Genomic DNA, 27,802 nt, shown 5'->3' with positions numbered 1-27,802 from the left:
TGTTTGAGATTAAAAACATTTTAGCCTGTAGGTGGATTTAAACCCCCCCACACCAAAGTAATTCATAAATAATAAAAACAAACCCCTTAGGTTGAAAACACCAAAAACACTTCACAAAGCAAAACTATTGGGCCGACAAACTCAGGACAACAAAACACCCACACACTGTTCTCCTCACTTGCAAACAGTCATACATCTTTTACAAAGACTACAAAGACTTCATCATGTTATTTAAACAAATAAATAAATAACCTGATGAAGGTCTTTGTAAGCATCATAATGTTATCAAAAATAGATTCCTCAGCTCAAGTGCGGTGAACAGTGTGTGTTTTATGTTCATTTGTTTTCAAATAGAAAGAGAATGAAGAAACAAGTTTTGATGATTGGCTGAGATGGAAAGTTAGTGTATCCATAAAACCAAAAAATGAATAAATTATTTTGTGAAGTATGTGACTTAAACATCCAAGGAACAATAAAGTATTTAACATTTTTGCATAACATTTTCCAAAAACAAACTTTTGTTACACTGTATATTTTGTTGAGTTGTGTACTTGCACTATTCCAAATGTTTCCAACTGCTTGAACCCAAAGAAAAGTTTACTCCAGCTAACAGTGAAGTCACTTGTCACTGCAACTTCTAGGAAAAGTTCAGATTACATGTCAGAGGGACAAAGGAAAATGAAACATGAGCAGCAGCAGCAGGACTAAAACATGGGATCTGTGAGTGGTCATGAGAAGACTCCACTCTCCTTCAATTAATAATGAACAAGAAAACGAAACAATGCAAACAAAGCATTTTTCCTCTTACGTTTTCTATACCCGCGTTGTCAACATCAAGTGTTGTTTATATGTAGTTGAAGCTCAGCGTGCACAGTCTCTACATACAAATGCAGATTAAATTACCACTTTCTTTTAGTACTAAGTGCTTTGCAGTGTTGCTTTGGTAGTAAAAGAAAGTGCTAATTCAATTTGGTTCTTTATTTTATTTTTCTGTTAGTGTTGTTTTTTGTGGGTCCGAGTTACATGTTTAATATCCCGGCAGCAACCCAAGTGCTCTTTATGCACTAATAGATCAGACGTTGCTCTGCTTTGGTGTTTTTATGAGGGAACTTGATGGTGTTTAAACAACATTTATGTCTGACAACTGACTGTTCTTTTAGCACTTATTTCAGCTCCTCTAGCATAACATCCTTAAAACTTCCTCTTCATTCAAAGCTTCTTGAAATGTTTGCTAAAAAAATGTTTTCTAATTATCCTGCTTTAATTTCCATTTCTTTAATGTTGTGCAATTATTCCGATTTCTTCTGATTAGCCTGGTTTCACTTCTTTTTGTTAAACACTTCAAGAAAATGCTTCAAAACCCAAATGTATCTTTATACAAACTGTTCTTGTTATTATATTCTACTCATAGACAGTGTAGTTTATGCATGTGTTGACAAAGCTGACAAAGTAAAGAACTCACTGTCATATTATCCGTCACTTCCTATAGGCTGCTCCCTTCCACACACACATGGACACATTTTAATCACATAAGATGTCCAATCCACTCAAGCTGTAGTAAATGTGCCTGCTTAATGTACAAGACACATTTGGGAGCTGAAGCAAAGTTTCCTGAGATGTAAGTAAAGGATCAGTCCATTAAGTCATTAGTGTGTGTAATCTGCAAGGCTTAGTTAGAGAAAAGAAACATTAGGGGAACGGTAATAAGCACACATTATGAACGGCAGCAGACACATTCACACTCGCAGGGCAGCGTGATAAGATGCCTCATGACGTAATCCCGTGCATGTGGCAGTGTTTCTGTAAATATGTGTAAGGCTGCAGTTTGTACGCGAGCCCTGTTGTATCAAATCTGCCAGAATATCTGAAATGTGTACATGTCTGTCTTGGTGCGCGTACATGCACAGAAGTCGTGATGCAACACAAAACAGCGCATACAACCGTCGCAGCAGCACGGTAAGATGACTGTTTCAATTGCCTCCAATTGCATCAGGTCAAGCGGAACGCGTCTCACTGGTGACAGAATGATAAAACAGATTTTTTTTTTTCGACTCCCTCAAATCAAACGGCCGACAGAGAGAACGAGAAATAGAGACCGAGAGAGATCTGAAGCTTTCTCGGTGAGGAGAGCTTCAATTTATGGCTTTTTATAGTCAAGTAATTAACTTAATCTAAAAATATTCAATAACCCCTGCGATTATTCACAGAAGATAAATCATTTTTTGACAGAACTATTTCTCTGGATCATTTCAGAGCTCTATTGCTTTTTACCAGTAGCAAAGGGAGAATTTCTGGTAATATAGGGAAATAAGATCAGGCCGGATGCAGATGAAAGCACAGCTATTGATTTTCAGCTTTATATATCCTTCTGTCAGGCGTCGACCACGGTCCTTTGAGATTTCAACGGTCACTTCCCCACCGCAGGCCAAAAACATGTGAGGTTCAAAACATACAATTAAAAAGCAATAAAAATATGAGATGCAGTGTCTCTGCAAATGCTCATCACATGGCTTGAAGAGGTTTTCCACAGAACACTATGTTACAGTTTTCTAATCACGTTTCCTGTCTCTAAATGCGGAACATGTCTCGTATGACTGAAAACAATTCCAACATTCATGTCCTGTTCTCTCCTGCATGTTTCGATTTGCACATCATTGATTTAAAATGGTTGAAGGACTTTCTGGGTTTTACCCTTATCCTAAACATAAGCTACAGTTTTAACGGTTTGAGTCTGCCATAAAATTCCAACAGCTGTCCAAATGCTAAAAAAAAAAACATGAAATAATACAAAATAAAGAAAAACAAACACATTCCTAACACTTAACACCTGGACATGCATGAATGAAACATATGAAAAAGGATCAATCAAACTCCAACAATAGAATATAAATCAAATGAGGTGGTGTTAAAGAATATAAACACTCGAAGTTAGGAGAACCTATTTCCATCCAACCCTGAATGAAGACAACTGCATCATGCAGAATCGGTTATAGTAGATATCAGATATTTATTTCTGAACAGATTCCTGCTTAAATACTAAGTATACTCACACGACTCTGCTTTCCAATAAATGGCTCAATCCAGCTTGTGTGGCCTCAGTTCCAAGAGCGAATCAATTCAAAAATACTTTTCTTACAATGTGGTCGTGTGCTGAAGCTTGTGCACCCACTTCAGACGGGGTGGTGTGCTAACACTTCGAGCTTAGCAGCTACGGTCAAGATTTTGGCAATTCATGTTTTCTGTAAATTGGTTGAAAAATCCCCAACAACTTCAACTGTTTTTGTTGTGAAGCTATGGAAATGTATTGTAGGCTAGGAAATTTCACCTGAGTAGATCAGTTGACAATTCTTTTGTTTATTTCATTTAACTATCCATTTAAGCAGGTTCTTTTGTGGCAATTCAAATTGTGCAACAATTACTTAACCAATAGAACCAATAGATTACATGTGGAAGAGACTGAATGTGGAGAGTGAAGTAGAAAATGAATGTAAAGTGGCACTCATCTAAAGTCTGAAAGAGAAGAACATATTTCACGGGAATAAAACAGACACATTTATCCAGAAAAGAAAAAAGTGCCGAGACAGAAACTGAGGGTCAGAACCACACAGCTGATTCAATCCCTGCCTGTCCAAATGCTATTACTTAACCTCAGAAACATGGTGATTGTGTTCTAAACCAAATAGAGGAGTGCAGACCGAGACAAAGCCTGAGCCAGGAGAGAGAGAGGGAGAGAGAGAGAGAGAGAGAGAGAGAAAGAGAGAGACAAAGAGAGGTGGCGTCAAAGAGAATTGAAGAGCAAATCTCAAACCGCCTGGCAGAAAATAATGCTCACGCCGAGTCAATAATCTCAGCCAATGATTAAAGCGGCAGAAATTAGAGAAAGCAAAAGCAGATAAGCAACAAAGTAGAAAAGACAGTGTTCCTGCTGGATGTCAGCAGCTGTGCTCGGGCAATCACTAAGCAGCTCATTAGAGCTAATAACAGCCGTTAATCAGAGGGAGACTCAGAATAGAAGGCTCGACCGACGGTGGTGGGACCACAGGGAGAGAGCAGCCGATATTAGTTAACCGCCTACTGGCCGAGATCCACTCCCCAGATTGCTCAATCTATAGACGGACCAACGGGCAGATGGATTGACTTTGTATTTCTTTTTCCAGAACCACACAGTGCCCGTTTAACTTGGGTAAAATGTTAAGAAGCAGGATTTTTAAAGAAACACAAAGAATATTTGTGAATCTCAAATCATTGTGGCATTTTTTAGTACAAGGCTTTTTTACCACTTCAGTAACTTATTGACTACATTTCAAAGTTGCCTGACCCAACAATGTCTGGTACACAACCACACACAGACCAGCAATATGTGAGTGACATGTTACTTTCACCAGAATATATCTTCTTCCAGGACTGTCACTTATTCTACGACCACACATATCCAGCCAACTATTAGTATAATGCTTCAGCTGCGTAGTCCCCTGATGCGAGGATGCAACTGAAATACAAATGAGCACGGCATGGCGGGACGCACTGTGCCACAGCTAAAGCTCCGTGCCAGCGGACAAACAGCAGATCAGAGACAAGATATGAGGGCACAACGCCGAGACGGGAAGAAGAAGACACAACACAACGCTGAGAGGGCCAAAACGAATGCCTCCAGGAAAGTAAATTGCTGCTTACTGCAAGAATACGCTGCCAAACCCCATCTTATCATTCAGGCGGAACAAGACAATGATGTTTTAAGTTGTAGAAATCTTGGGGTGCACCTGCAGTTTGTTTGATCTGGTTCAGACCAAGAAAGAAAAAAAACAAGAAACATTTTTTTTTGCTTTTTTAGTTCTGGTCTAGTTCCTGTTCACACTGAGTTTTTACAAACAAACCAAGATCAGCAAACATGAATTTATACAGACTGATGCACAGACTGAACAGTTATTGGACTCATGGTGAGAAATCAAATTCCGGTGATGGACAGAAGTTTACTCAGCACTTCAGTGCCTGTGATATATCTATGTTCTGCAGTGTCCCGAGGCAAACACAAACAAATAACTGAATATAAGAACTGTAAGTATTATTACACTGCATCGACCACATGATATTAATAAAAGCAGGAATAGGACAAAAAGGAGGAATCTCTGAAACGATTTCTGGGATTTTTACTATGAAATCGCTGTCACGCTCTTTCCTGTATGAATTATTAATTCACTAGTTCACTAGTTTACTCTTTAACTAGTGGAAAATCCTTCAAATCCCTTTATTAAATACATTTTGGAGGCATTACGTGAATGTCTGCTGCATTGGACATCATGCATCAATGATATAAGAAGTTCTTTAGCGATAACTGTTCTTTTCTGCACTTTTTCTCCGTGACCAACACTGCATGTCCACTCCTGTGGGTGTAGGGTATTTTCCGCCTACTTGACCTATATTTGTATAGCATCAATACTGCTGTTGCTGCAAAACAAAGTGGATCAAAATAGGCAGAATATACCTTTTGGCACATAACATCCACTGGAGTGGACATTTCTAACACCATACTGAGTTGATTTTTCACATCATTTTACCTGTCTGGTTTCTGAGAATAAGACAGCTATTCCTGAGGTATCTGGCACAGCTTGTCTTTCCTCTGCTATTTTGAGTTTATGATGCCATATCTCAAACTGACAAAGTGAAACAAAGATAGTGTTTTAATGGTGCTTCAGCCTAAATGGTTGAGGCATTAGTGGACTAACTGACAAACACACATATGATTATCTTGTGCAGCTTGACCTCTGCCAGGTCACCATGGTGCAGAGGTGGCTGTTTTGTCAACGCCTCGGCCTGCTCAGTCGTCCTCCTGGAACCACTCTTCACATCTAGTTTACTTTCAATTTGTATTAGTTGTTTTGGTATATTTTTTCTTATATTTTTAAAATATTTTTTAACCTGAATACTCTCTGAGAGGGAACCCCCCTCTGCGGCTCCTCCAGAGGTTTCTTCCAAATTGCGTCGAAGCAGACGCAGACTCTCCTTTTCAAGTGGTCTCGGTCCAGTTGTTCAGTCTGCATGGGGGTTCAATTAAAGACTTTGAACTAGCTCAAATGAACTACTTTAACGGGGGCCAACGCAAAGCCAAGTTGTTGGATGTGAAAGCAGCCTTAAGACACACACACACACACACACACACACACAGTGTCTATGTCACTCAATTTAAGTTTCCGTTCACGTCCACTCTCAGCTCTCCTCTTCATATAGACAGACATCAGCTTCAGTGTGTGTATAAGCTCACCTCACCAGTTTGTGCTGTGTATTTGTGTGTGCGCTCTTACATTCCTGCAGGCATTTCATCACAGCTGACTGGCAGTATGTTTCCATCTCCCATGCTTTGTCCCTGGGTGCTTCACCTAGTCAGTCTATCTGCAGTGTTACACCCCAGCCCACACACACACACACACACACACACACACACACACACACACACACACACACACACACACACACACACACACACACACACACACACACACACACACACACTCTCACAATGGGCCTGTATGTTCAAGTATAAGACGATGCTGGTGCACCTTGCCTTCAACAAAAAGACATCCTGCAGAGCCCCTCTTTGTTCTGGAGGCTTTGTACAAAGTGTACAACATGCTTTAATGATATGTATTCTCTCTTACCCTACTTATGGTACATTAGCAGCACTTAGGCTGTCTGTCACAGCCACGGACCCTTAACATTTCCATCAAAGCACACCAGATGAGGTATGTACAAAGGATCATTCTTATAGCACATGATTAAAACCACACTAACATAGAAGGGGGGATGTATACAGGCAGGCAGAAACGCTGCATATATTTCAAATAGGTTTACCAATTTCAGGAAATACAGTTCTGAAATAAAGTAAAAACTGAATTCTCAAATGCAACAAGTGCAGCTTTGATGAAAGAATCGTACCTAAAACAAACATGACCAAAAGCCAATCTATTACACACATGCAGGCACATGCACTCAAGTATGCACAAGCAGTTTATCAGACACACGCTCACGCATTCAGTAAGAAAGGTCCATGCTGCACAAACACACACACACTGACACAATTCAGCCCTCACAGCCCAATTCTGTATGTGCCAGGCAGAGGGTGCCAGTTTGTGAGTGAAACCCATTTAAACATCACTTATCTGTTTTCATTTTGTTTCCCCATAACAGTTCAGATTAACTCATTTTACCATAGAATGGATATTTTCATTATCATGGTATACTTTGCCTGGGTTGATAAAACATGCTCTCCTCGGCTAGGGTCCTTCTCTGGTTTATTGTTCTGCATGTGCTGAAGTGCAGTGTATGAATACCGTAAAATGTTAAGTCTGAATTTCTTTTCCAGAACTAGACAGAGCCCCTTTAACAAAACGGGATAGGAGGCACGTTGAAAAGTAAACTCCCCCACCTTCTCCGATTGTTGATTGAAGTAGCACAAAATAAATAAATACATTTACAGCCATGTCTCTACCAATAAAATCATGACCCTGTAAGTCAAGATATTCAAATGGGTTTGGTTTTTTTTTGTTTGGTTTTGTGGTACGTTTAGCACCAGAAGCCTAGTTGTAAAGCCTCAACTTGTAAACCATGTTTTGTCACCACAGGACTGAGACAAACCTTCCAAAATAATGTGAAATGCAAAAGAAAACATTGGTGACATGAATCTCTTACTTTAGAGAATCAAATATGATGTGTATATTTTAAAAACTGTGTCCTCAGCAGACAGCAGTTGCCTTGTTTAAGCAAGTGACAAAGAGCATTACTGTAAAAGGAACTGCACATTTCTCTGCGTTTGTGAAAGCTTAAAGAAGCTTCTTGAGAAAAAGACATGTGTCTGGGGATCCGAGGGCTCTTGATGTTTTAAAAAGGCTGGCTAAAACACACACGCACACATACGCACGAATACACACAGCACCCTCCACGGCACTATATCAGGACCTTCTTCATATAGACACATATGCATTGCTCTTTGTGCTCCTCATCCTCTCCATCTTCTCTAATAACCACAAGGACACATCTCCAGAACCTTTCTAACTATACTGATGACTTCTGTCTGTTGGAAAATGTGTTTGTCCTTTTATCTCTGTTTCCCCCTCACTGAATGATGTGACTTCCCTTTTCAAACTCCCTTTCTTCAGTAATTCATATTGCCATTTTGGAGATAAGCCTCTGCTTCCACTGCAATAAAATGCATTTAAACTTTAAATACACTTAACCTAGAACATTTTAGGCCTGTCCTCATCCTTCCCTCTTGAAGGGTTCCTGCTCACTGAGACATTATTCTACTTCTGTAGAAGAAAAGCAAAGATACAGTCTGTCAGCAAAATGGAAGAAAGTATCTCTTCAAGAACTAAGAGCACATTTGTCAATGCTGAGAAATCTTACTTTTGTTGTTCTCGAATAACTAAACAAGTCAGTGTGCTTCTTTTACTGGGCATCTACAAATGAGACTGTAAAGACAGCAGTTTGAAGAGCAACTTTAAGGTTTAAAGGGCACATTTTCAGGTTCATAATTTTATTTTGGTTTATTACTTCCAATAGGTTTACATGTTTTAATGCTCAGATTACACAGTTCAGTTTTTGCACACTTTTTTGTAGCAGCACTATATTCCGTACTCTATTTTAACTCCTGTCACCTCCCCTCCTGAATGGCCAGTCACCTCTGATTGGTCAGCTCACACATGCCAGACCCAGCACTGCTAAAGACAACAGAGCAGCTTTGCTAAATCACTTTTTACAGGCCAAACTAGCCGCAAGGCATCAATTATGCACATGTGTGACTCTGTAACAGTGTGATGTCACAAAGTCACAGAAGTGAAGGCGAGACTAATGACAAGACGTTTCAGGTGTATTGTTCTCTGTTGGGAAGAAGAGCTTCTGGTAGTGGGAGGTCTGACCTTCTCAAAATTTAAAGCTAACATAGCAAACTTGTTAGTAAACAGGTGCTTATTTATGCATTCAGGAAATACGGAGCCCTGTTAACCTTCATTGGAAGTCCTGTCGGCCCACTTCACTCTCCACTAACTGCTTAAGGTTTCTGAGTTTGCAGGTTGTACAAGCTTAAACTGCTTGATGTAATGCTAACCGACTGAACAAGAAATGCACCTGTGTTAAAATTATTCAAATGAAGAATATTAATTAAAGCAACACTAAATCGAAATATCAAACTTTATTCTACGGCTGACAACAAAACATATCTACAAACTGTTACCCTCAGAATTGAAGTATACGCTGAATTTGAAACTCTTGGTTAGATTTTAAACCAGACAAATACATTGTTTAAATCGGAAGCACGGCTTTCACACAACAGTGAATTACACTCTCAGTACAGAAATAATTTCTGAATCCTTTATGAAATCTACTTTCTACCTGCTATGACAAATGCAGCCTTGCAGCGGAGGATGGTGATAGTTACCCGGAACCAGCCACCTCCTAGTTGATAAGAGGACGCACTGCCTGGCTCAGCTGCTTCCCGACAGCATGGGGGCACTTTCTAACTCTTCCATTTCCCTCTTTTTGAAAATCTTTTTCCTGCTCTGTCGGCTGTCCCTCTCTGCCACACTGCATGCTCTCACTCTTAGGCCTGCCAGGAGACTCTCTGATTGCTGTTATATTCTCCTACTTTGTCTAGATGTGGCTCACTTTCACCCGCAGTTGTCAAACCCTCACCTTTGAGAGTTTTGCCTCCAATGCAATAGCTCATCTCTTTCCCCTGTCTCTCTAACTTGCTGCCTTGTTCTCATCTTTCTTCAGAGTGAATCCATACTTAGACACTGGCATGCAGATTACATTATAGATCCAGGGGCCGATCAATGGCCACTCCACATTAAAGGAGGACTGGCCCCGTTCCTTGGCCCGTCATGGCCCATACTGGCCTTAATTAGATGACTTCCATTGTTGGCTAATGAGAGAGGAGCTACACCGTAACAAATGGGGAGAAGACAAATGCAGCATAATGCCTCACAGTTGGAGAACAAGAACGATAGACTCTCTAAATCAATTTCTCTTTTGACACGAGGGAGGTCTGCAAGATTGCTCAACAGTCCGAGTGGATACAAAACAACTTTAAAGGTATTTTCTCTTCCAACAGCGAAGGAAGGGTTTATCAATAATCTACCAATTGGAACTTTTCAATTTGGATTAACAGTCAGGTGTTAATGAAAGCCGGTGACAGCGGGGGGGGGGGGAGACTGTGAGGATGGAGTGGTTAAGAGGTCGAGCCATCACTTGGCGTTGCATCATCAAAAGCTAAATGGAGTGTATGGCAGCCGAACAAGCACTGCAGTGCCAGACCAAGGCTGGTGTGCGACTCAGAGAAAGAAGCCGGGGAAACGAAGCCAGAGAGACAAAAAGAAAAACAAAGACAGACTAACAAAGTGACACATAAGAGTAGTGGAACAAAAAGGAAGACAAGGAAACACATGCAAACAAACATCTTGTGGGCAGTGGAGTGTGGGTGTCATTTTCGTCTTTTTTTTTTTCTTTCCCTACCTGCTACTGGGGATGGAGCATATACAGACTACTATGTAGACATGGAAAGCAAAACAGGGTTTGCAAATGAAGAGTCTCAGAAAAGAAAACTAGACAGAGACATATAAAGAGAGAAAGAGCATGGCCAAGAAATGATGTATGAGACACACAACATAGAGCAGAGACTTGACAGAAAGGGCTTGTTTGGAGGGTAGATTAAGCAGCTGCAAACATGTCAAAGTCTTAATCAGGTTCCCAATCAGTGAACTGGCTCATATCCTGCAATACTGGCTGTCGCTCAAATCCACAAGGCTTAGCCGTGTTTAGACACAAACACACACTTGAAAATTAAATCAAAAGAAGATTCTGAGAGAGAAAACTTTGGAGTGTATTAGAGTGATTTAAAAGTAAATACTATGTTTCCCCCATCTGAATTCCTGAAGACGCTTTGGCTCTGGGTTTTCGGCTGCTTTGTAACTCAATTTAGCTCAGCGGGACATAAGCCCATATTGACCTTTTTTTTCAGAAGGCTGATCTAAGCCACTTTCTCACCTACTGCGCTCCTCATTTGGTTTTTAACAGCTTTAAGGGCTACTGAATAGACCACCAAACCATTATGTGCCTTATCAAGACCCACTCCCAACAACAGCCAACCTCGTGTCCATTAAACACACATTTTCAGAGGGTGCTTTGGGCAGGACAGAAATGCACAGCCCCAAATACACACAACATAATGAAGACACAAAAACACACATATATGTAAAACTGTTGTTACTTCTGGACCAGTTTCTACCACAGTACAGTCCTTCTGACATGCCATGAACAAAAATTAGTGCGGTTTGTTACACATTAACACACGATTGGGAACTATTTGAATAGAATCCATATTACGTTATTTTCAGGTTTTTACTTTTATTCTGGTTTTCTACAAAAAATTGTTCGGATGCTTTAATTATTCACACATTATTTATTTATCTCATACTGTTCATTGTGACAGCACCTACCTTTATTCTAATAGTCTTATATTCATATATTTTTATTCAATTGTTATTTCATTCATTGCTACTATTTTTCCCTCTGTACTGCTGTGTTACTGGCGAATTGGTCAGTTCTCACAGGCCTGAGCTAGCACCTAAATCCATGTTCCCACATCAGCTCTGCTGCAGTTGTTATAACACTGAGCATGCTGGGAGCGTGGCTGAGGGTGGAGACTATTGGAACCTTTCTCCAGCGCAGACACAGTTTTATGGGAGGTAGGTCTTGCTATGTGGGACTATTACATCTTAGTGTCTTTCAACTCATCTTTTTGGTTACATGGTGCACAAACGGTATAGTTTTGTTTAGCTCTAAAGCCCACCAGTAAACCTCTTTAAAAAAGTGACCCCAACACTTCACCATCTTTCGGGGACCAAACATCAAACAGAAGTAAGTAACAAGCTAAAGAGCCAGATGTTTCCCTCGAAAGTCAATTAATAGAAAGCTCTAAGGACAGTGGATATTGGCCTTGAATTTGAGCAGAAAAGTGACTATCCTTGTTTGCTTGATGAGCAACAATCTGGGAAAAAGTTTCCCAATATGGTGCACATATGTCAATGTTGTGTTTATGGCTTGTTTGAAGCTTATTTCTGCTGCCCCAGGTTGACCAAAACTGTAAATGCAGATTACAACACGTTTGTCAATGGAGCTCACGTCAAAAGCTAAATGTGCAGAATGTCTACTGTGATCTCATTTGCACTTGTTAAAGTTAAACTTGCATGATAATCTTTTGGCATTACGATAAACCTGAAAATCTTTCACTATAAATATCCATGCCCTTCTAAAAAGAAAGACAAGGATTAGAAGATTAGTCACGACATATAATGAAATTCAATGGAAATTTCACTGGCAAGTCTCTGAATCTTAGGCCCGGGTCTACGACTCTTAAGATGTCAGTGTTTTCTCTGAATAGACTCACATCACGTGGGTTTGACAGCTCAGTCTTTGACCTCATTCAGAAAAGTGAGAGGGATAAACAGTTCAGGTGTCTTGTGTACAAAAACCTTCAAATGTTACAGTTTTCATTCTTGTTTGTACACGTAGTATTCAGCCAACATGTCTACATTGCCCAGGGGTGCATGTGTAACAGTATTAATTTGTAAAAAAACTCTTGAATTCTGACTTCCTGCTTTCATCATACACTCAAAGCGAGGGAAAAGGGGGACTGCAATGTAATAGAAGAAAGCAAAACAGATGGCAGGAGAAGAAGAGAGACAGCCAGGAAGAGCAAGAGAGCACGGCAGCATGAGAGACAGTATCTCACACTTCCTTCCCCTCCACAAAGGAGCAGAATTAGACCCATGAAAGAGCCAAACCTTCTCTCTGCTTTGGCTCCCCGTCTTCGTCAGAAAACAAGAACACCTAACAATAACAACAACACAGGCACATCAACCCATCATGTAAGATGCCAGCCGGGCACCTTTGAAGGTTTGTTGGCTGTGTATGTTGTTCAAGGCTCATCAGCACGCGGAGATGCATGGGGAACAAAGCGCGGGGTGATGCCTTGAAGATCTGACATGAGCGTGACTCGCCCACGAAGAAAAAGCCAAAGAGAGAGGAGACAACAAATGCAGACGGAGAAAGAAATGAGAGGATGGCAGAGTGAAAGAAAAGGCAGAGGAAACAAGACAGAGGAGAAGATGATGATAAAAGAGAAGAGTGGAGAAAGTGAAGGACAAGAGAGGCTTCATGAGGAAAAACTAAGCCACAGGAGTCGACCTTTCATATGTCTTTCATATGCTCTTTTTAATGATGCCCCAAATAGCACTGCTGAAAGTCAGTTTTAAAGAAAAAAAAATGTCATCTCAGACTTTGCAGCTTTGTAAATTAAGGTCAGCAGGTAATTCTGGATGTAATACCAGGCTTTATTTTGGAAAAGGTTTGTTTGAAAATTACTCTATTCTGCCAGTTTTTCTGGTTCATCTAGCAAAACGTTATGCAGTTTAATACAACAGCCATGCCCCCAGTAGGCACAGAGATTTTTATTTAACTTCATGGTCATTGAGGAGGCTGTACTGTACTTTTGCAGTAGCGCTATATTGCGTTATACTAAGAGAAGTGAAACAAAGTAGAAGTTAAACTAATAGTAGAGAAAATGCCTAAATGCCCATTAGCTCTGAGAAAAGCACTGTGTGCCAAAAGCAGTACAAAGAAGCACAGGAGTCACACAGCTACCCACCACTTAACTTGTGGATCCTAATTGTATCTCGCAGACCGCAGTCTGTCTAGTGTGTGTGAGGCAGTCCACAGAGCATTGTGGTTTCCGCTAAGAGGCTCGTTTTTGAATGGCTTTAAAGAGAGGCTAGCTGGACCGCAACATAGCATAAAGAATCCAAACAGTGTGTACAGTGGATGTATAGAGAAGCTTACATTACAGGAGAAGATATAGAAACGCACACGTCCGCTGAGCTGAACCAACCAGTTAATGTCTTATCTTGACAGCGAAGGGTCAATTCCCGCTCCTACTTGTTCTGAAAAAAATTCTTCTTAAAAACCAACAACTGAAAGAAAAGAGTCTAAGGCACTAAGTCAAAAAAAGAAACATTTCAACCATAGAGGAAACCCTTCTCTCCCCTGAAGATCCTGAAGAGAAGGGTTCCCCGACACAAGAACGGAATTTACAGCCTACAACACAACTGATTGGTTGAACACAAACGTAATAGCTTGTCAACAAGGGCTGATTTGAATCTACAGTGTTGTTTAAAGGTTTAATATTGTTTATCGGTATCCCTGACTACAAATAAATCTGTATCAGTATTGGCCGCTCCCTAATTTGAACCATTAAATGCTTTCATCTGGCCTAATCTGAGAAGAAAGTAGTTTGTTACACCTAGAAATGAGTAATTTACCCACAAAGGTGATGCTACATATACAAACATAAACATATAGTGCCAAATGTTAATCAAAGGAGCAGTACAAAAAACAGTATTATTGGGGAGTATTTTTAGCAGCTCCTACAAACTTTAGTAAAATCATCCAAAGAAACGTAAGTCTGACAGTCTTTTCTTTCAACTGCTTCAAGTCTGAGCGTGCTCTGTATCCTTTATTTTGTCAAATGTAAGTGAGAGACCAAAATAAAGCTTTAATCTACATGAATGTGGCACAACATAAACTCTTGCAGCAGGAGAGCACTGCAGACACCAGTGCTGTCGACAGGTCATGCTCTCACAGTGTACGCTGTGTTAACCAGAAGGCTTTGATAAATACTGCTTGTGAGCACATTTAAGCACTAACTGAGATTTAAGCGTAGATCTGAAGAAAAAGGAGAACAGAGAAGAGAGGGGAAAGAGGGCACAGAGCTACAGGACGAGTTCATTGACCAGAGTGTGGTGAAAAGAGACAGCCTTTCGAAGGGGTCCCTGGGTTGATTCCCTGTGACCAGTTGTGATGAACCCCCATGAGTTTTGCCAGCTACAAAAGACGCCCCTCTGCACTGTGGAGAGAGGATCTCGCAGTAGATGGGCAGCAAAAAGAGATGAGTGATCCCCACATCAATAGCGAATGGCACAAAAGATCAGGGAGTTTTTTTCAAGCGAGAGGGAGAGGCGGCACTTACCGATGTACTCAAAGACGTAGACGACAAAGAATGGCGTGACCAGGTCGTTGATGCCTTGCACATAGCCGCTGGCAGGGTGGCGGATGGCCCAGATAAACAGGATCCGCTCAAATATCTTACACACACAAATACACACACAAAAGCAGAGTGTCAAAACAGCGAGAAAGATGATAAAAAAAATAACACACAAAAAGGTAGGCAACTTACAATAAAATGAAACAGAGCAGGAATTAATCTCGACATCTGAGAAGCTAAAATCAGTAAATGTTCAGCACAAAGCTGCTCAAACAATGAACCCTCAATTAACTGACTAATCTTTTCCCTCACAAATGACACGCTAATAACGAAGGAAAATGTTCATGTTCACTAACACCTTAAACAATTCTACAGCTCTACAGCAAATTATGCCTCTGTGATGTGAGGCTGGATGAAATTACAAGTTTAAAATCACAAGAGAGTGAAGTTTAGAAAGTGAGCGAGCGGTGGGAAGGCTGTAGTAGCAATCAGGACAATTTGAGACATGCCAAGCTGGTGAGGAGGAAAGCGGTTGAATCTCAATCACATTCTTTGCTCGCTGTGGCAGTCCAGCACTGATGTGGATGTGGATTTTTTAGTTGGTATAAATCTGAGTTGACATCTTCTGGAACCATCACTGCATTTTGGCTGATCACAGACCGAGGTAGGAATATCTCGTTTTTTGTGGAGGTGTGAAAAACAAGCATTAAAAGGTGCTCATGTGGAGTTTTTGGCCACGAGGAATGCAACCGAGCAATGTGTTTACAAGATAGTTGCTGCCTTTTTTGTCCTGTGCAGGCGCATGAGGACGCGCACGCACTTTCATTCATCTATTTAATTTATCTAGCAATCCCACTGAATTGTCAGTCGGGGGCAGTGGTGTGCACGGCAGCGTGGCAATGCACCAGCACAGACAAGAAAGGAAACGGGCTGCTAGGATACCTCAATTAAACAACACAAGATTCAGAACATCTTTAAAGAATCAGTTTTAAGAATGTCTTATCAGGGAAGGAGATGCATTCAAAATGTTTGCTGGACCTCAAGGATACACAGAAAGTGTTTTGATGCAGAACAATAGATGTACACACAGCTTTTGTTAGCATATAAAATAACTCTACAATGCCCCGATAATGGCATTTGTTCTCATAACGGCTCTTAACCTCAACACTTTTCAGTTAGAAAATGCATCTATAAACACTCAACAATGATAATACTCAAGTTAAATGTCTAATGATTGCTCCTTCAAAGCCCCTGGTTAAATGTTTAATAGGCATGTGTTGTTTGTGTGTAGTTATTATCTCAGCTTCTTCTATCCTGGTATTTGCTGTCAATATGCATTTAAGATCATCCGAGTATCTCGTGGGACAGTGCTGGGACAGTGGTTATGACCATTAGCCAAAATTGAGAACCATCAGTAATTTGGACATTACTGAAATGGGTCTGAGACGAACTATTTCTTTGAAATACTCTCTCAGCACAGAGTGACTCTTTTACTCTCCCACCTGCATTTTTTTTTCTCAATGCCCACTTTGAACTTTGTTCTCTGCTTTGGTGTTGGTCTCCTCCCTCCTGCCTCCTCTCTCCCGTTTCCCGACTCTCTTTGTCTCTTTCTCTTGCTCGTCCCCCTCTTGAGTCCATCTCCTCCTCCTTCTCTTTCTCCCTCCCTCTCCACTGCTTTCTCAATATTTTTTTGCAAGGCAAACACTTCCATCTTTGTTATGGGTGGCTGTTTAATGCTGTCAGCCTGAGTGAATTAGAGGAGGCTTGATGTTCAGCTTGTTTTCTCTGGTGTGCAAATGGATTCCCCCCTCACACCTTGTGGTACCACACCCATCAAGCATTTTCTTATTTTGGGGGGGATATGTCATGTTTCTGTCACTTTCTAAATAACCTCATAGCTCATTGTTTCATGGATAAAAAACAAGTCTGTGGCAATGTCTTTTTTTTAGGAAGCTGTGCATGCAAACTCTCATTTTTATATCAAGTAATTTGATCAGTGTTAAGACTGTCTGGGAGACGGGTAAGATGCAACTCTCTCTGGCTTTCCTTACACTTTCTCCTCAGTACCCCTTCACCTGCCTCCACACATCACACCTCCTCTTCCCTTATCAAAGCCCCATCTATCAAACGGGGAGAGGTGCTGCTGCTAGCATGGAGGAGTGGGTAATGGGACTTTCTTTTCATGCAACCTCAAAAGCTGACATACATATTTCACACTGGCATCTTCACACAGAACCACTTTGTGTGAACCCCGCGCACGTACACACTACCCTTCCCACATCCCGTTTACTATGGGTGCCTTGGTGTTTTCTATGTGAGAGACAGGCAACAAAGACGTGGAGAAGCTCCACGCTAAGCAAACAACACTGTCTTCAGGTTTAAACAGAGTTTGTGCACTCCTCAAAAGACAGAATACTCAATTCTTTCCTGCAAAAATTATGTGAATCTCACATTAATTTTATATTTTTCCCGTGACACGATGCATCTCTAGGGCAGAAGAAATCTGCTTGCACTCCACATTACTCCCAAGGGCCCAAACAAGTCACTTTGTGAAGTAGATGGAATTCAAGATCACGTGACAATTTGGTCTTGCAAGACTCAGGCTTCAAGCTCTGCGCTTGTGGCCAAACCACAGCGGGTCAAACAATTAATTTCTTATGAGGACCTTCCAGCAGCTACAGCCATGGTTTAAGTGTAAGGACAGCAAAGAAAAGGGACTTTTTTGTTTGAAAGCAGCAATGGTGGGTCCCTCGAGAGGACCAATAGGGAATCCTTCTCAACAATTTTGGTTTTCTAAAGTGTCAGTGAAATGCCAAAAGGACTTCTTCATTGAAAGGAAAGCAAAGAATGCCACTGAAGCCTTTCCTCAATGATAAAAACGTTTCCACTTTTCTCGACTGTCTTCGGCTTGAGTGTGATTTACCAAGTGACTTCAGTGGTAGCACTTGTTGATCAGATTGTTACAGTCATTTTAGTCAGACAGTGACAAACAGATAAATTGTCCAATCATGTGCCAAGTATTTTTTTGAAAGGGCATGATGTTTTCCAAACAATACCTAATGATGACTTCCTAGAGAGTTCTGCTTAACAAACCACCCAGTAGTCACATTTAGCCACAAAGGGCAATCTCAAGGTTTTAAAATGTAAAAAAAACCTTGTGACCAATTAGTGTCCTATGAGGAATTATCATTATATATCATATCTTCATTGAGGTGTGACTGCAAAAGAAGTGTTCATTTGAAATTCACCTGCCAAGTATTTTTTGAACGGGCAGTGTCTAAGGGCAACTTCCCAGATGGCTGGTGTAACTTACCATCTGGTGAGTCAGGTTACTTGACAAAGGACAGTCTCAAAGCTCAGAAGTGAAAAATCAGACAAAAAAACCGATGTCAAAGCAAGTAAGTCTTGAACGCCTAAAAATTAAAGTTAGAAAACCTTACGATCAAAAGACAATTCCTTTATCAAAAGATCAAAGGCTCAGTCATTCATGATATTATTCATCAATATGCACACTAAATTGCAACCTATGCACTGATTTCTCATAAGTTATTCATTAAAAAGCACCAGTTAAATCCTCCAAACGAAAAAGGAAAATCAGACTTCCCTAATGTGTTCAGTTACCGAGATCCACAGATAAAACCTGCACTGTCCACCCCGTAATCACAATCTGGAGGCAAATCTAAACTCTTTTCACATTCAGAACTTGTAATTGCAGATTATCAACATCTCCTCAAGACTGTATTGTTCTCCCAAACAAGAAAAACTCAAACACTTAGATACCACTTAGGAAATCACTGCAGAATTGCTTCAATATCCCACTCTCTCCTCCTCAATGGAACAGACTGTTGACTGCCTTCCATCTCGAGTAAATCTCTCTGAGCCCCATGGGGGGGGACAAACAAGTGAATGAAATGAAGCAGAGGTGATTTTCAGGTGGTGTCGCAGCAAGTGTTACCATATATATATATATATATATATATATATATATATATATATATATATATATATATATATATATATATATATATATATATATATATATATATATATATATATATATATATATATATATATATATATATATATATAAAAAGAGGCCTTTGGAGTCTGTTGCATACCAAAATATGTGAGCACGCTACCTGAATATTTCAAGGGTGGCTTTTAGTTTGCACACAAAAAGATGGGCTAGTTGATGTGTGGGGATGGGAGGGAGAGAGGGGTTCTGGTGGAGGGGAAAGGGAGATTAGGGGAGATAGACACATAGTGTACATGAATTTGTACAAAAGAAGAGTTAACCTTCTCCTTGTCTGAACTTACTTCCTTCATTGCCTCCCTGGCTACAGCCCCTAGTCTTACCTCGTACAAGACAGGGGGCAAGGGAAGGTGACGCTGCCCGGGGCACTGAGTGTGTAACTCAGTGTGTTTTAATGTGCCTGTACACAAGCAGGAGTCTGTGATATGACGCACTTAACTACACAACTGTGTACACATGCAAGCATTATTGTGTATTTTATGCGCTTGCTCACACCTACATGTAGGTGCAAACACATACAGAGTGGTCCACAAGCCCTGGCCACCTCATTAGCCTGCACCTCATTATGGGATTCTCAGGCCAGTGGTTCTATGTATGACAGGACCTCCCAGAAGCACTGCAATAATAAGACAAACTTTACCCCATATAAATTAATGGAATCAAGTTAATTTCCTTGTTAAGTTGTTTTGGGAAGCTGCTCTGATAGTCCCTCAAGCCTGCTGAGGCAACGTTCTACACCACGGCAGCAACAACTGTGACACAGACACTTTACATTTTTAAGTAAGACTGCTATCCAAAGCAACTTACAATGACTGAATTGCTAATGATTCCAGAAATGTGTGCTTTCTTGTACATTTCCCTAATGTGCCCAAACTACCACTGATAGTCACTGCTACTGTGATCAAACACAAAGCTTAGGAGGGTTTTAAGATAATTAGGTAAAATATCACCTAAAAACACAAGAAACACTTTGCTCGGTGGAACAAACAAAGCAGAGCAAAGACATGTTGAAGTGTTAACCATGCAGAGTGTAAGTGTAAGTCTGCTCATGCATGCACGACTGCAGGTATTATTTCATATCTTCAATATGTACTCTTAGTTTTTGTGCGCCCATGCCAGACCATGCAGTGTGCTCAAGTGAGGGTTTTCCTGTTTCAAACTCCTGGGCAGATGGAAGACAGGCTCTTAAATTTAACCTACATCTATAGATAAAATCAACACACTATCTGCACCAACCTTTTTGAATCAATTCAAGTGATTTAAGCAACTGCGATATACACATATATACAAACATATAAATATATATATAAATAGATTCTATAACCAAATAAGTCCTGCAGAATATAATTTAATGTATCAACCATTATTCGATGTATTGTAGCTTATATATTGATTTTTTTGTCCTCTATAAAAACATGTACTATTCCCATAACTAGTTACATATGTTGTAATGGTTTAAGTCTGTATTCACCAGCATCCACTTATCCCTCACCATAGCTATCAACATATTTACACACACACATATATACACGTGTGTGTGTGTGTGTGTGTATACACACACACACACACACACACACACACACACACACACACACACACACACACACATTATGATGTCTACAATATTAGTACCAGTATTGATGTTCCTACCCATCATCTGCCCAAAAGCAGAGGGGAAAACCCTGCTAGGTGAGGAGGTGTGTGTGTGTGTGTGTGTGTGTGTGTGTGTGTGTGTGTGTGTGTGTGTGTGTGTGTGTGTGTGTGTGCGTGAAGCAGGGAGGGGGGGAGGGCGGTCTCACCTCTTGGACAGAAGCTTGTTGAAAAAGAGGAATAAGGGGATTAGTTCTCGGTATGTCAATGTGAATCTGCAGAGAAAGAAAGAGAGAAAAAAAAGACAAACACTGAAGCAACGGGCATGTTAGCACAGATATGGCCAATACAGGCAGTGACAGAGATAGAGAGAGCAACAGTTAGTGGATTGGTGTCCTTGATTGAAGGCAGACGGGGGGTTCGGTGGTCTGAAATGGACAGCAGAGGTGGTCTTGAATCAGATTTCGTTGTGATACTATGTGCTTGAAAGTACATTTGTGTGTGCTTTTACGCTGTGTTGGACCACTTTTACACCATTTCAGAGTGTCTGCCCCGCAGATGAACAACAGGACAGGCAGGCAGATTCGTCAGAAGGGAGCCAGACTGATGCGGGACAGCGGCTGGAGCCAAGCCAGCTGAAACAGTCCGGACCGGACAGACGGGCGGACTGTCTCTGAGAGTGTGTGGCTTGTTACTGTCAGCACTGGGGGTTGACCCGTACTTACAGTCCTGTCTGCTCTGTCCACCTTACCTCTGTCACCTTTGGCTGCAGCACCAAAGACTCAGGACTCATCCTAGGAATGTCTATATGGATCTGACAGTAACACGGGAGAGAAGGGTGTTAGACACACACACACACACACACACACACACACACACACACGTTTACACTCATGGGTGCTAATGCTGAAGTCCCTTTATAGACTTGCGCTCAATATTCAACATCTAAACCTGTTTTGAACAGCTGTAAAATCTCCTCAGGGAAAGAAGCCCATTCAGACTTAAAGGGTAATTCTGGTATCAGCTACCAGACCATTCCGTCTGTCTTCTGGTAGCTTCAAAAAGCTGGATTTCATTTCTTTTTTTTGGAAACCTCTCCTGGGATGGAACAAAACCGCAGCAGTACTTCAAAAAGCTAACAGTGCAAACTGGGACTTCTATAATGGCTTCATCCATATGCATATTCATACACACAAGCTGTTTAGGCAAGTTACCAACAACACAGACAGATATATGAAAGAGACAGATGGACAGACAAGTAGAAACACAAACCATGGAGGCAGATGGAGATTTATACTAGCTAATTGACTGTCCCATATGGAGTATGGACTGTGGATACACAGACAAGACATATAGGTGCATGTAATGTATATAAATATAACTCGGGCAGCTTAAACATAAATAATGTACGATAAAAGAGACAAACCTGGTCTCATGAGCAATTTTAGGGCCAAACCAGCATACTATGTACAAACATACTTAATCACACACCAATTTTTTTTTTCTAAATCACTAGAAATCACTGCTCGCTTGTCAGCACAAACAGTGTTGGAACAAGCAGAATTTGGCAGAAAATGAGGCTTCAAGACGCATTCCAAACAGTCATCAAAACAAAGTATGCCAGCTTTCTGGCACTGCGCGGAGGAGATCAATGGGAAATTGGACTGGATATGAGAAATGTGTGTTTTTGCTATCGACAGCCCACTTTGATGTTTCTTATCGGCCTGAAATGAATGGGAAGTAGTCGAGTGTTAAAATGAAAGAGGATGTGGGGGAGAGAATGAGAGATAAACAGAGACAGAAAGAGTAAAAGTAGATATTATTTTCAAAGACCAATGAAAGTGTTGGTTTTAGCAGCCCTCTGAAGCTTTGGGCTGGTCGACTCTACTCAGTGAAGAGAGCTCGACCACTCTCCCTTCATGTCAACACAGACAGACCATCAGACAACAGTCCAGTGACTACATGAGGGAGAAGGAGGAAAGGACAAAGAAGGGGAAAAAAAGGCATGGAACTGGTTCCAGTAATCCTGTCTGCAGGGCTCAAATCCTGTCAAAACACACGCTTTCTCAGAAAAAAACACAAACATAAACATAAACAGGCTTGTGTCCCGGATTTATGCTGAGGGAATACATTATTTACAAGAAATTGTTCTTGTAATTGGAAATGGAACCTTTTGTTGTTCGTCTTTCATTCCGTCCTTCATGTTTGGGGATTCTGACAAGTGTAAAAGTTAGACGAAGAAGAAATGATTAAACACACCACACATACAAAGGAGGTAAACAGGAGACGTGCGTGCATGTTTGAGTGCAGTTGGATACCTGTCTGTATGTGTCCTGATGGTGTTCGTCATTGCGGGAGTCGTAGTATTGCTGGATGAAGCCAAAATATTCTTGCCTCTTCCTCTGTAGGACGCTGTCTCTCCTTTCTGCATTAGCTGGCAGGTAACCCTAAGAGACATCGAGAGAGAGGGTGAAATGTTTGATCTTTGACTTGTTTTACATCACAGTGTGGACATGTTTTTCTGTTAATCATCTTCTTAGACCTTACTTACCAGATCATTGTATGTTTTTGGATCGGACACCCACATGGGGCACATTTACAGTCTGATATAACACTTTTTATTTTAAATTCGATCTGCCTTCTTAAGTTTTGGCTCTCACAGATAGGTTTCTTTTTTTGTTTTTAAGTGAACTACTACCCTTTTTCAATTTTTTCCTTTCGTTCAGTGTTTCAAATAGGTTCTCGCGCATGTAAAAGGGACAATGGGAGCTCCTCTCTCCCACAGAAAACACTGCTCCTGAAACACCTCGTCAGTCGGCCCGCTTTAAATTCTAGTACTTCTTCACATCACACTACTCCATTTTTTGGAAAATATGCTCATTCACTTCTATTACAGAGAGTAAATCAATCCATCGCTAACATCTAAACTGAAACACATTATATCTCATTTGTTCAAATTGGAAAAAGAAACAAGTGTTGGGAATTGTGGACTCTGGAGTCCTATTGCAACAAAATGCTTGACAAACTGCAACTTGTTGTTTCTACACCTAAGTTAAAGTACAGATGAAGGAAACCAGATATAACATGTTAATAAGTGAGCTTTAGAGGTGCTGGCAGGTGGATTTTGTTAAATAAGGACAGAGTCAGGGTAGCTGTTTCTCCCGTTAGGAGTGGTATAGATCTTCTTATCCAACTCTGAATAAGCATGTTTTCATCAAAACTGTCAAATGTGGAAAGTTGCCCTGAATTTCACAAAAGTAGCATTATTATCTGAAATGTACTGTGTACATTTGCAAAGGCCTGTACAAACACCAGTGGGTGGCAATAGTCTCAAACTAAAGCACCTGTCTATTTGTAACACACAGGCTTTTGGGTTCCACATGGGACTCATTAATTCAGCTCTGTAGATATTCACTAAAACTGTCTTCGCTGTCTGAAACAGCAAGGCATTTTATGTTATATTTCCGTCTCTCTTCTTTATTTATTTGTCTGTCAGTATATACTATTTAATGAGCCTTTATTTCTAAACTCTTGTTCTACAACCTTGACTCGCCTTCAGTATGTTAGGGAAGTTCAATCACAAACCAAACTTCACTACCGGGGATTACATAAATGACACACTTCACTTTGCAGAGAAAACTTTCTGCTGCTTGACCAAATACTTTCAGCCTCTTCGGGGAGCTACCTATCTTTCTCTCGCTCTCTCTGTTTGTGTGTGTGCGCGTGTGTGTGTGTGTGTGTGTGTGTGCATGTGTGTCTGTGTGTCTGTGTGTGTGTGTCTGCCTGCATATGCTTCTGGGAAAGTGTTTGTCAGACAGTTTATGTGAGCATACATTTGCAGGATACAAGTGTGTATCCTCCTTGTGCGGCCAGGCTTATGCAATGAGGAGAAAGTCAACCGCAAACCGAACAACAAATCTAAAGTCTATTAAAAGCGAGAGCGAGGACCAGGGGCTCTAAAATATTCACCAAGTTAAACTCTTCAAAACAGAACGCAAACACGACTGCTTGCCATGAAGACTTGTCCCAGCGATAGAAAGCTGGATGGTCGTGCTATTAAATTAACAAATGTCCTTCTTGAGGCTGTCATTTTGTATTTCCTTATGTGCCTGTGCTTGCATTTGTAACTGTACAGTTGAAAGAGTTCATACATAAGTAGCTCATTAACAATTGATTTGTTTTAACTATACTGTGGGACCTGTCATTTGGGGCCTCGCACACTGATACTATCATGTAATGTAGTAACTTGTGAACAAATATTTAGCTAAAAATGAGGTTATGTATGGAGTCGATTATTCAGTTAGTCAATAGATGGAATAGAAACTGATGGCTAGATTTTCAAAATAAAATGCTCAGCAGTCAAATTGGCACTAAAACGTAATATATACAATGTCTGGTTAAACTTTCCAAAATAAAAGGCTCAGCAGTGAGGTTGGGAATACTATATTAACTGAAATGTACTGTGTACATTTTCAAAGCCTTACAACATTGTACTGATACTTGCACAGGCCTGTACAAACACCAGTGGGTGGTAATAGTCTCAAACTAAAGCACCTGTCTATTTGTAACACACAGGCTTTTGGGTTCCACATGGGACTCATTAATTCAGCTCTGTAGATATTCACTAAAACTGTCGTCGCTGTCTGAAACAGCAAGGCATTTTATGTTGATTGCTAACCCCAGCAGTGAGGTTGGCTATATAATATACAACCTCTGGTTAGCCTTTCAAAATAAATGCTGCTAAACACACACTATATATACATATATATTATGATATATGACTTTTGTGAAGTTATTAACGACAAATCTACTTGGTTAGTTTCAGGTACATAAACTACTTACTTGGGTTTAGGAAAAAAATGTACTTTGAGTTAAAATATCTACATTCATATAAGTGACGTAAGTTGTGCAAGAGGCGTAACTCCCGTTAGGTAATATTACATAACTGATGTAAGTCACAGCATTTTCGTGCGTTACCCCACTTAAAGAGGCTAAAAGCAAATCCCTCTTCCTCCCAAGAGAAAGTCCATTGTGTGACATAATTATGGAAATAGGGCAAAAGTCAAAAAGCCAGTAAGTGACCCTGAATTAGGAAGTGTTTTTGTTTTTTTTTGTCAAACCTTGTGGATGTTTTTTCAGGTAACTCACGTGATCAGAAAACCTTGACAAAGCATCTGAAAGGTTCAAAGGTCGAGACTACACTTCCCTGCTCAAACCTTCAAAAGAGCTCCTTGTAAGTATTTGAGCAAACAGACGCTGTCGCAGACCTGTGCTCTCTTCATCAGTCTGTCTGTCTACTCCCTTTATTTTTCATCACTTCCAATTTAAACTGAGCTTTTTTTTCTTTTTTTTTTCCTGAGACCACAGCTGATTGCTGTTCAGTCACATCTGAGAATAACCGTGTTTTGGAGTGGTTTTAGTTGAATCACCATCTACCTGCACTGACACAAACAGTCTTCACATCAAGCTTGATGGAAAAAAAAGCCACAACAGGCCTTAAAAATGGCTGAAATTGTCTGTGTGTGTACCGTGTGTGTTTGCTATCCGGGTTAAGACTCTGCTATTCGTTGTTTTTGGAAGCAAGCTGCTACTTTTTGGTGACTCTGAGGAAAGTTTGCAGAAACTTATATTGTAGCATTTTTGGGCAACTGTCTAGAGAAAAATCAACAACAGTGGCAAAAGAAAGTTTCCTTTTTGGAGAGACAAGAGACTTATTTGTTGCAGACAACAGCTTTGCTTCGAGACACACAAACACACATGTATACACCTACCTAACACATAAAAAAACACATTGAGAAAAATACTCAGAAAATCCAAACACGTAGTTCCTCACACTCATATGTGCACAGTATGTTATGACATATGAACACACACATCACATTTCACATTCCCTGTCAGTCTTTCTATCTTCCATAGCACCGCCATTCATTCAAACAACTTTTCCATTCTCTTTATCTGCTGGTTTCAGTTACTAACCCTGAAAAACAAAAACATGCCAATCCTTTCAAAAACTGAAAATCAGGCTGAGCACTGACACAGTCGCTCACTGCCAAAAAAAAAAGAAAAAAGTCCACGCGCTGCATGTTGAAACGGCTCCATATGCAATCGCGCGCTTGACACACAAACAAAATCCACAAGAGGCCAGCAACAAAACAGAGGGCTCCGATGTTGTGTGCCCTCTGCCAAATGTGGGAGAGGAGAGCATGTGTGTGTTGAAGGTTAATGGACAGCTTAGTGGAGGTCAATCACACTGCAGCCGCACTCCTGCACGAAAAGGACAGGACCACACAAACACAAACAAAGAGAGCTAAGACTATAAATAGGACGCAAACTGTGTCATACACTCCAGTGTGATTTTATTTCATTACTACTTTTTAATACTAATGATAGGATGTTATAAGTTCATCCCAAAATCAAAAATACACATATTTTGCAGAAGCTTTATCCTTGCTGCAGCGGACCTGGGTTCAATTCCCAGCCTGGGGCCCTTTGCTGAGTGTCATTCCCCCTCTCTCTCATCCTGTTTCTTGTCACATCTTCAGCTGAACTATCAATAAAGCCATATCATTTTTTAAAAAAAGAAGAAAAACAAAATTAACATGTTTTCTCAAACTTGTTGTGCCACTTAATTAGAGGTGTTAATGACCTGTTATTGACCCTTTTGTTGTTCACATTATCTGTTCCCTTACGTGGTCAGCAGATTTTTTGCACGACCTAAAGTTGCTAATGCTAACATTAATGCCGCTAACACTAGAGCTAACTAACAATAATGTCCCCAACACTAGCCAGGTTAACATCGCTGACAATAGCTAGCTACCGTTAGGGCAGCTGCGTATGATAGGCGCATACTGTAGAACTCAACAATTATTACTTTTTTCTACAAATTGGCAACTACAGTACCAAGACTGTTCATATGGACCAAATGTGGATACCTAATGACACTAAACTGTCGGACTTGTTACATAGAGATGAACAAAACAATCACTAATATGATACACTGAGCTTCCTTCTACCGAAATTTACCCATCAAATGACTCACAATACCGAAGGACACTTGCATTTTCTTGTTGGCGAGAGGCTAGCCAGCAGAG

General features: G+C 40.6%; 1 protein-coding gene across 4 annotated transcripts in view; it reads right to left on the bottom strand.

Moving 5' to 3' along the window:
* The window catches only part of tbc1d22a (TBC1 domain family, member 22a), a 127,554-nt gene that overhangs the window by 69,398 nt on the left and 30,354 nt on the right, over positions 1 to 27,802 (bottom strand). For 3 of the 4 annotated variants that reach the window (XM_037121986.1, XM_037121988.1, XM_037121989.1), the window contains exons 7-9: positions 23,030 to 23,158; positions 20,921 to 20,986; positions 15,074 to 15,188 (exon numbers count right to left, since the gene is read on the bottom strand). In XM_037121986.1, coding sequence (XP_036977881.1) covers positions 15,074 to 15,188; positions 20,921 to 20,986; positions 23,030 to 23,158 — 310 coding nt within the window. Of the gene's footprint in view, positions 1 to 15,073; positions 15,189 to 20,920; positions 20,987 to 21,462; positions 21,526 to 23,029; positions 23,159 to 27,802 lie in introns of all 4 variants that reach the window. The other variant, XM_037121987.1, reaches the window with a different exon arrangement.

Source organism: Acanthopagrus latus, chromosome 14, assembly GCF_904848185.1.
Source record: "Acanthopagrus latus isolate v.2019 chromosome 14, fAcaLat1.1, whole genome shotgun sequence".
NCBI classification, from domain to species: Eukaryota; Metazoa; Chordata; class Actinopteri; order Spariformes; family Sparidae; genus Acanthopagrus; species Acanthopagrus latus.
Note: the sequence above shows the minus strand (reverse complement) of the source record. Positions and strands in the feature narration are given on the sequence as shown.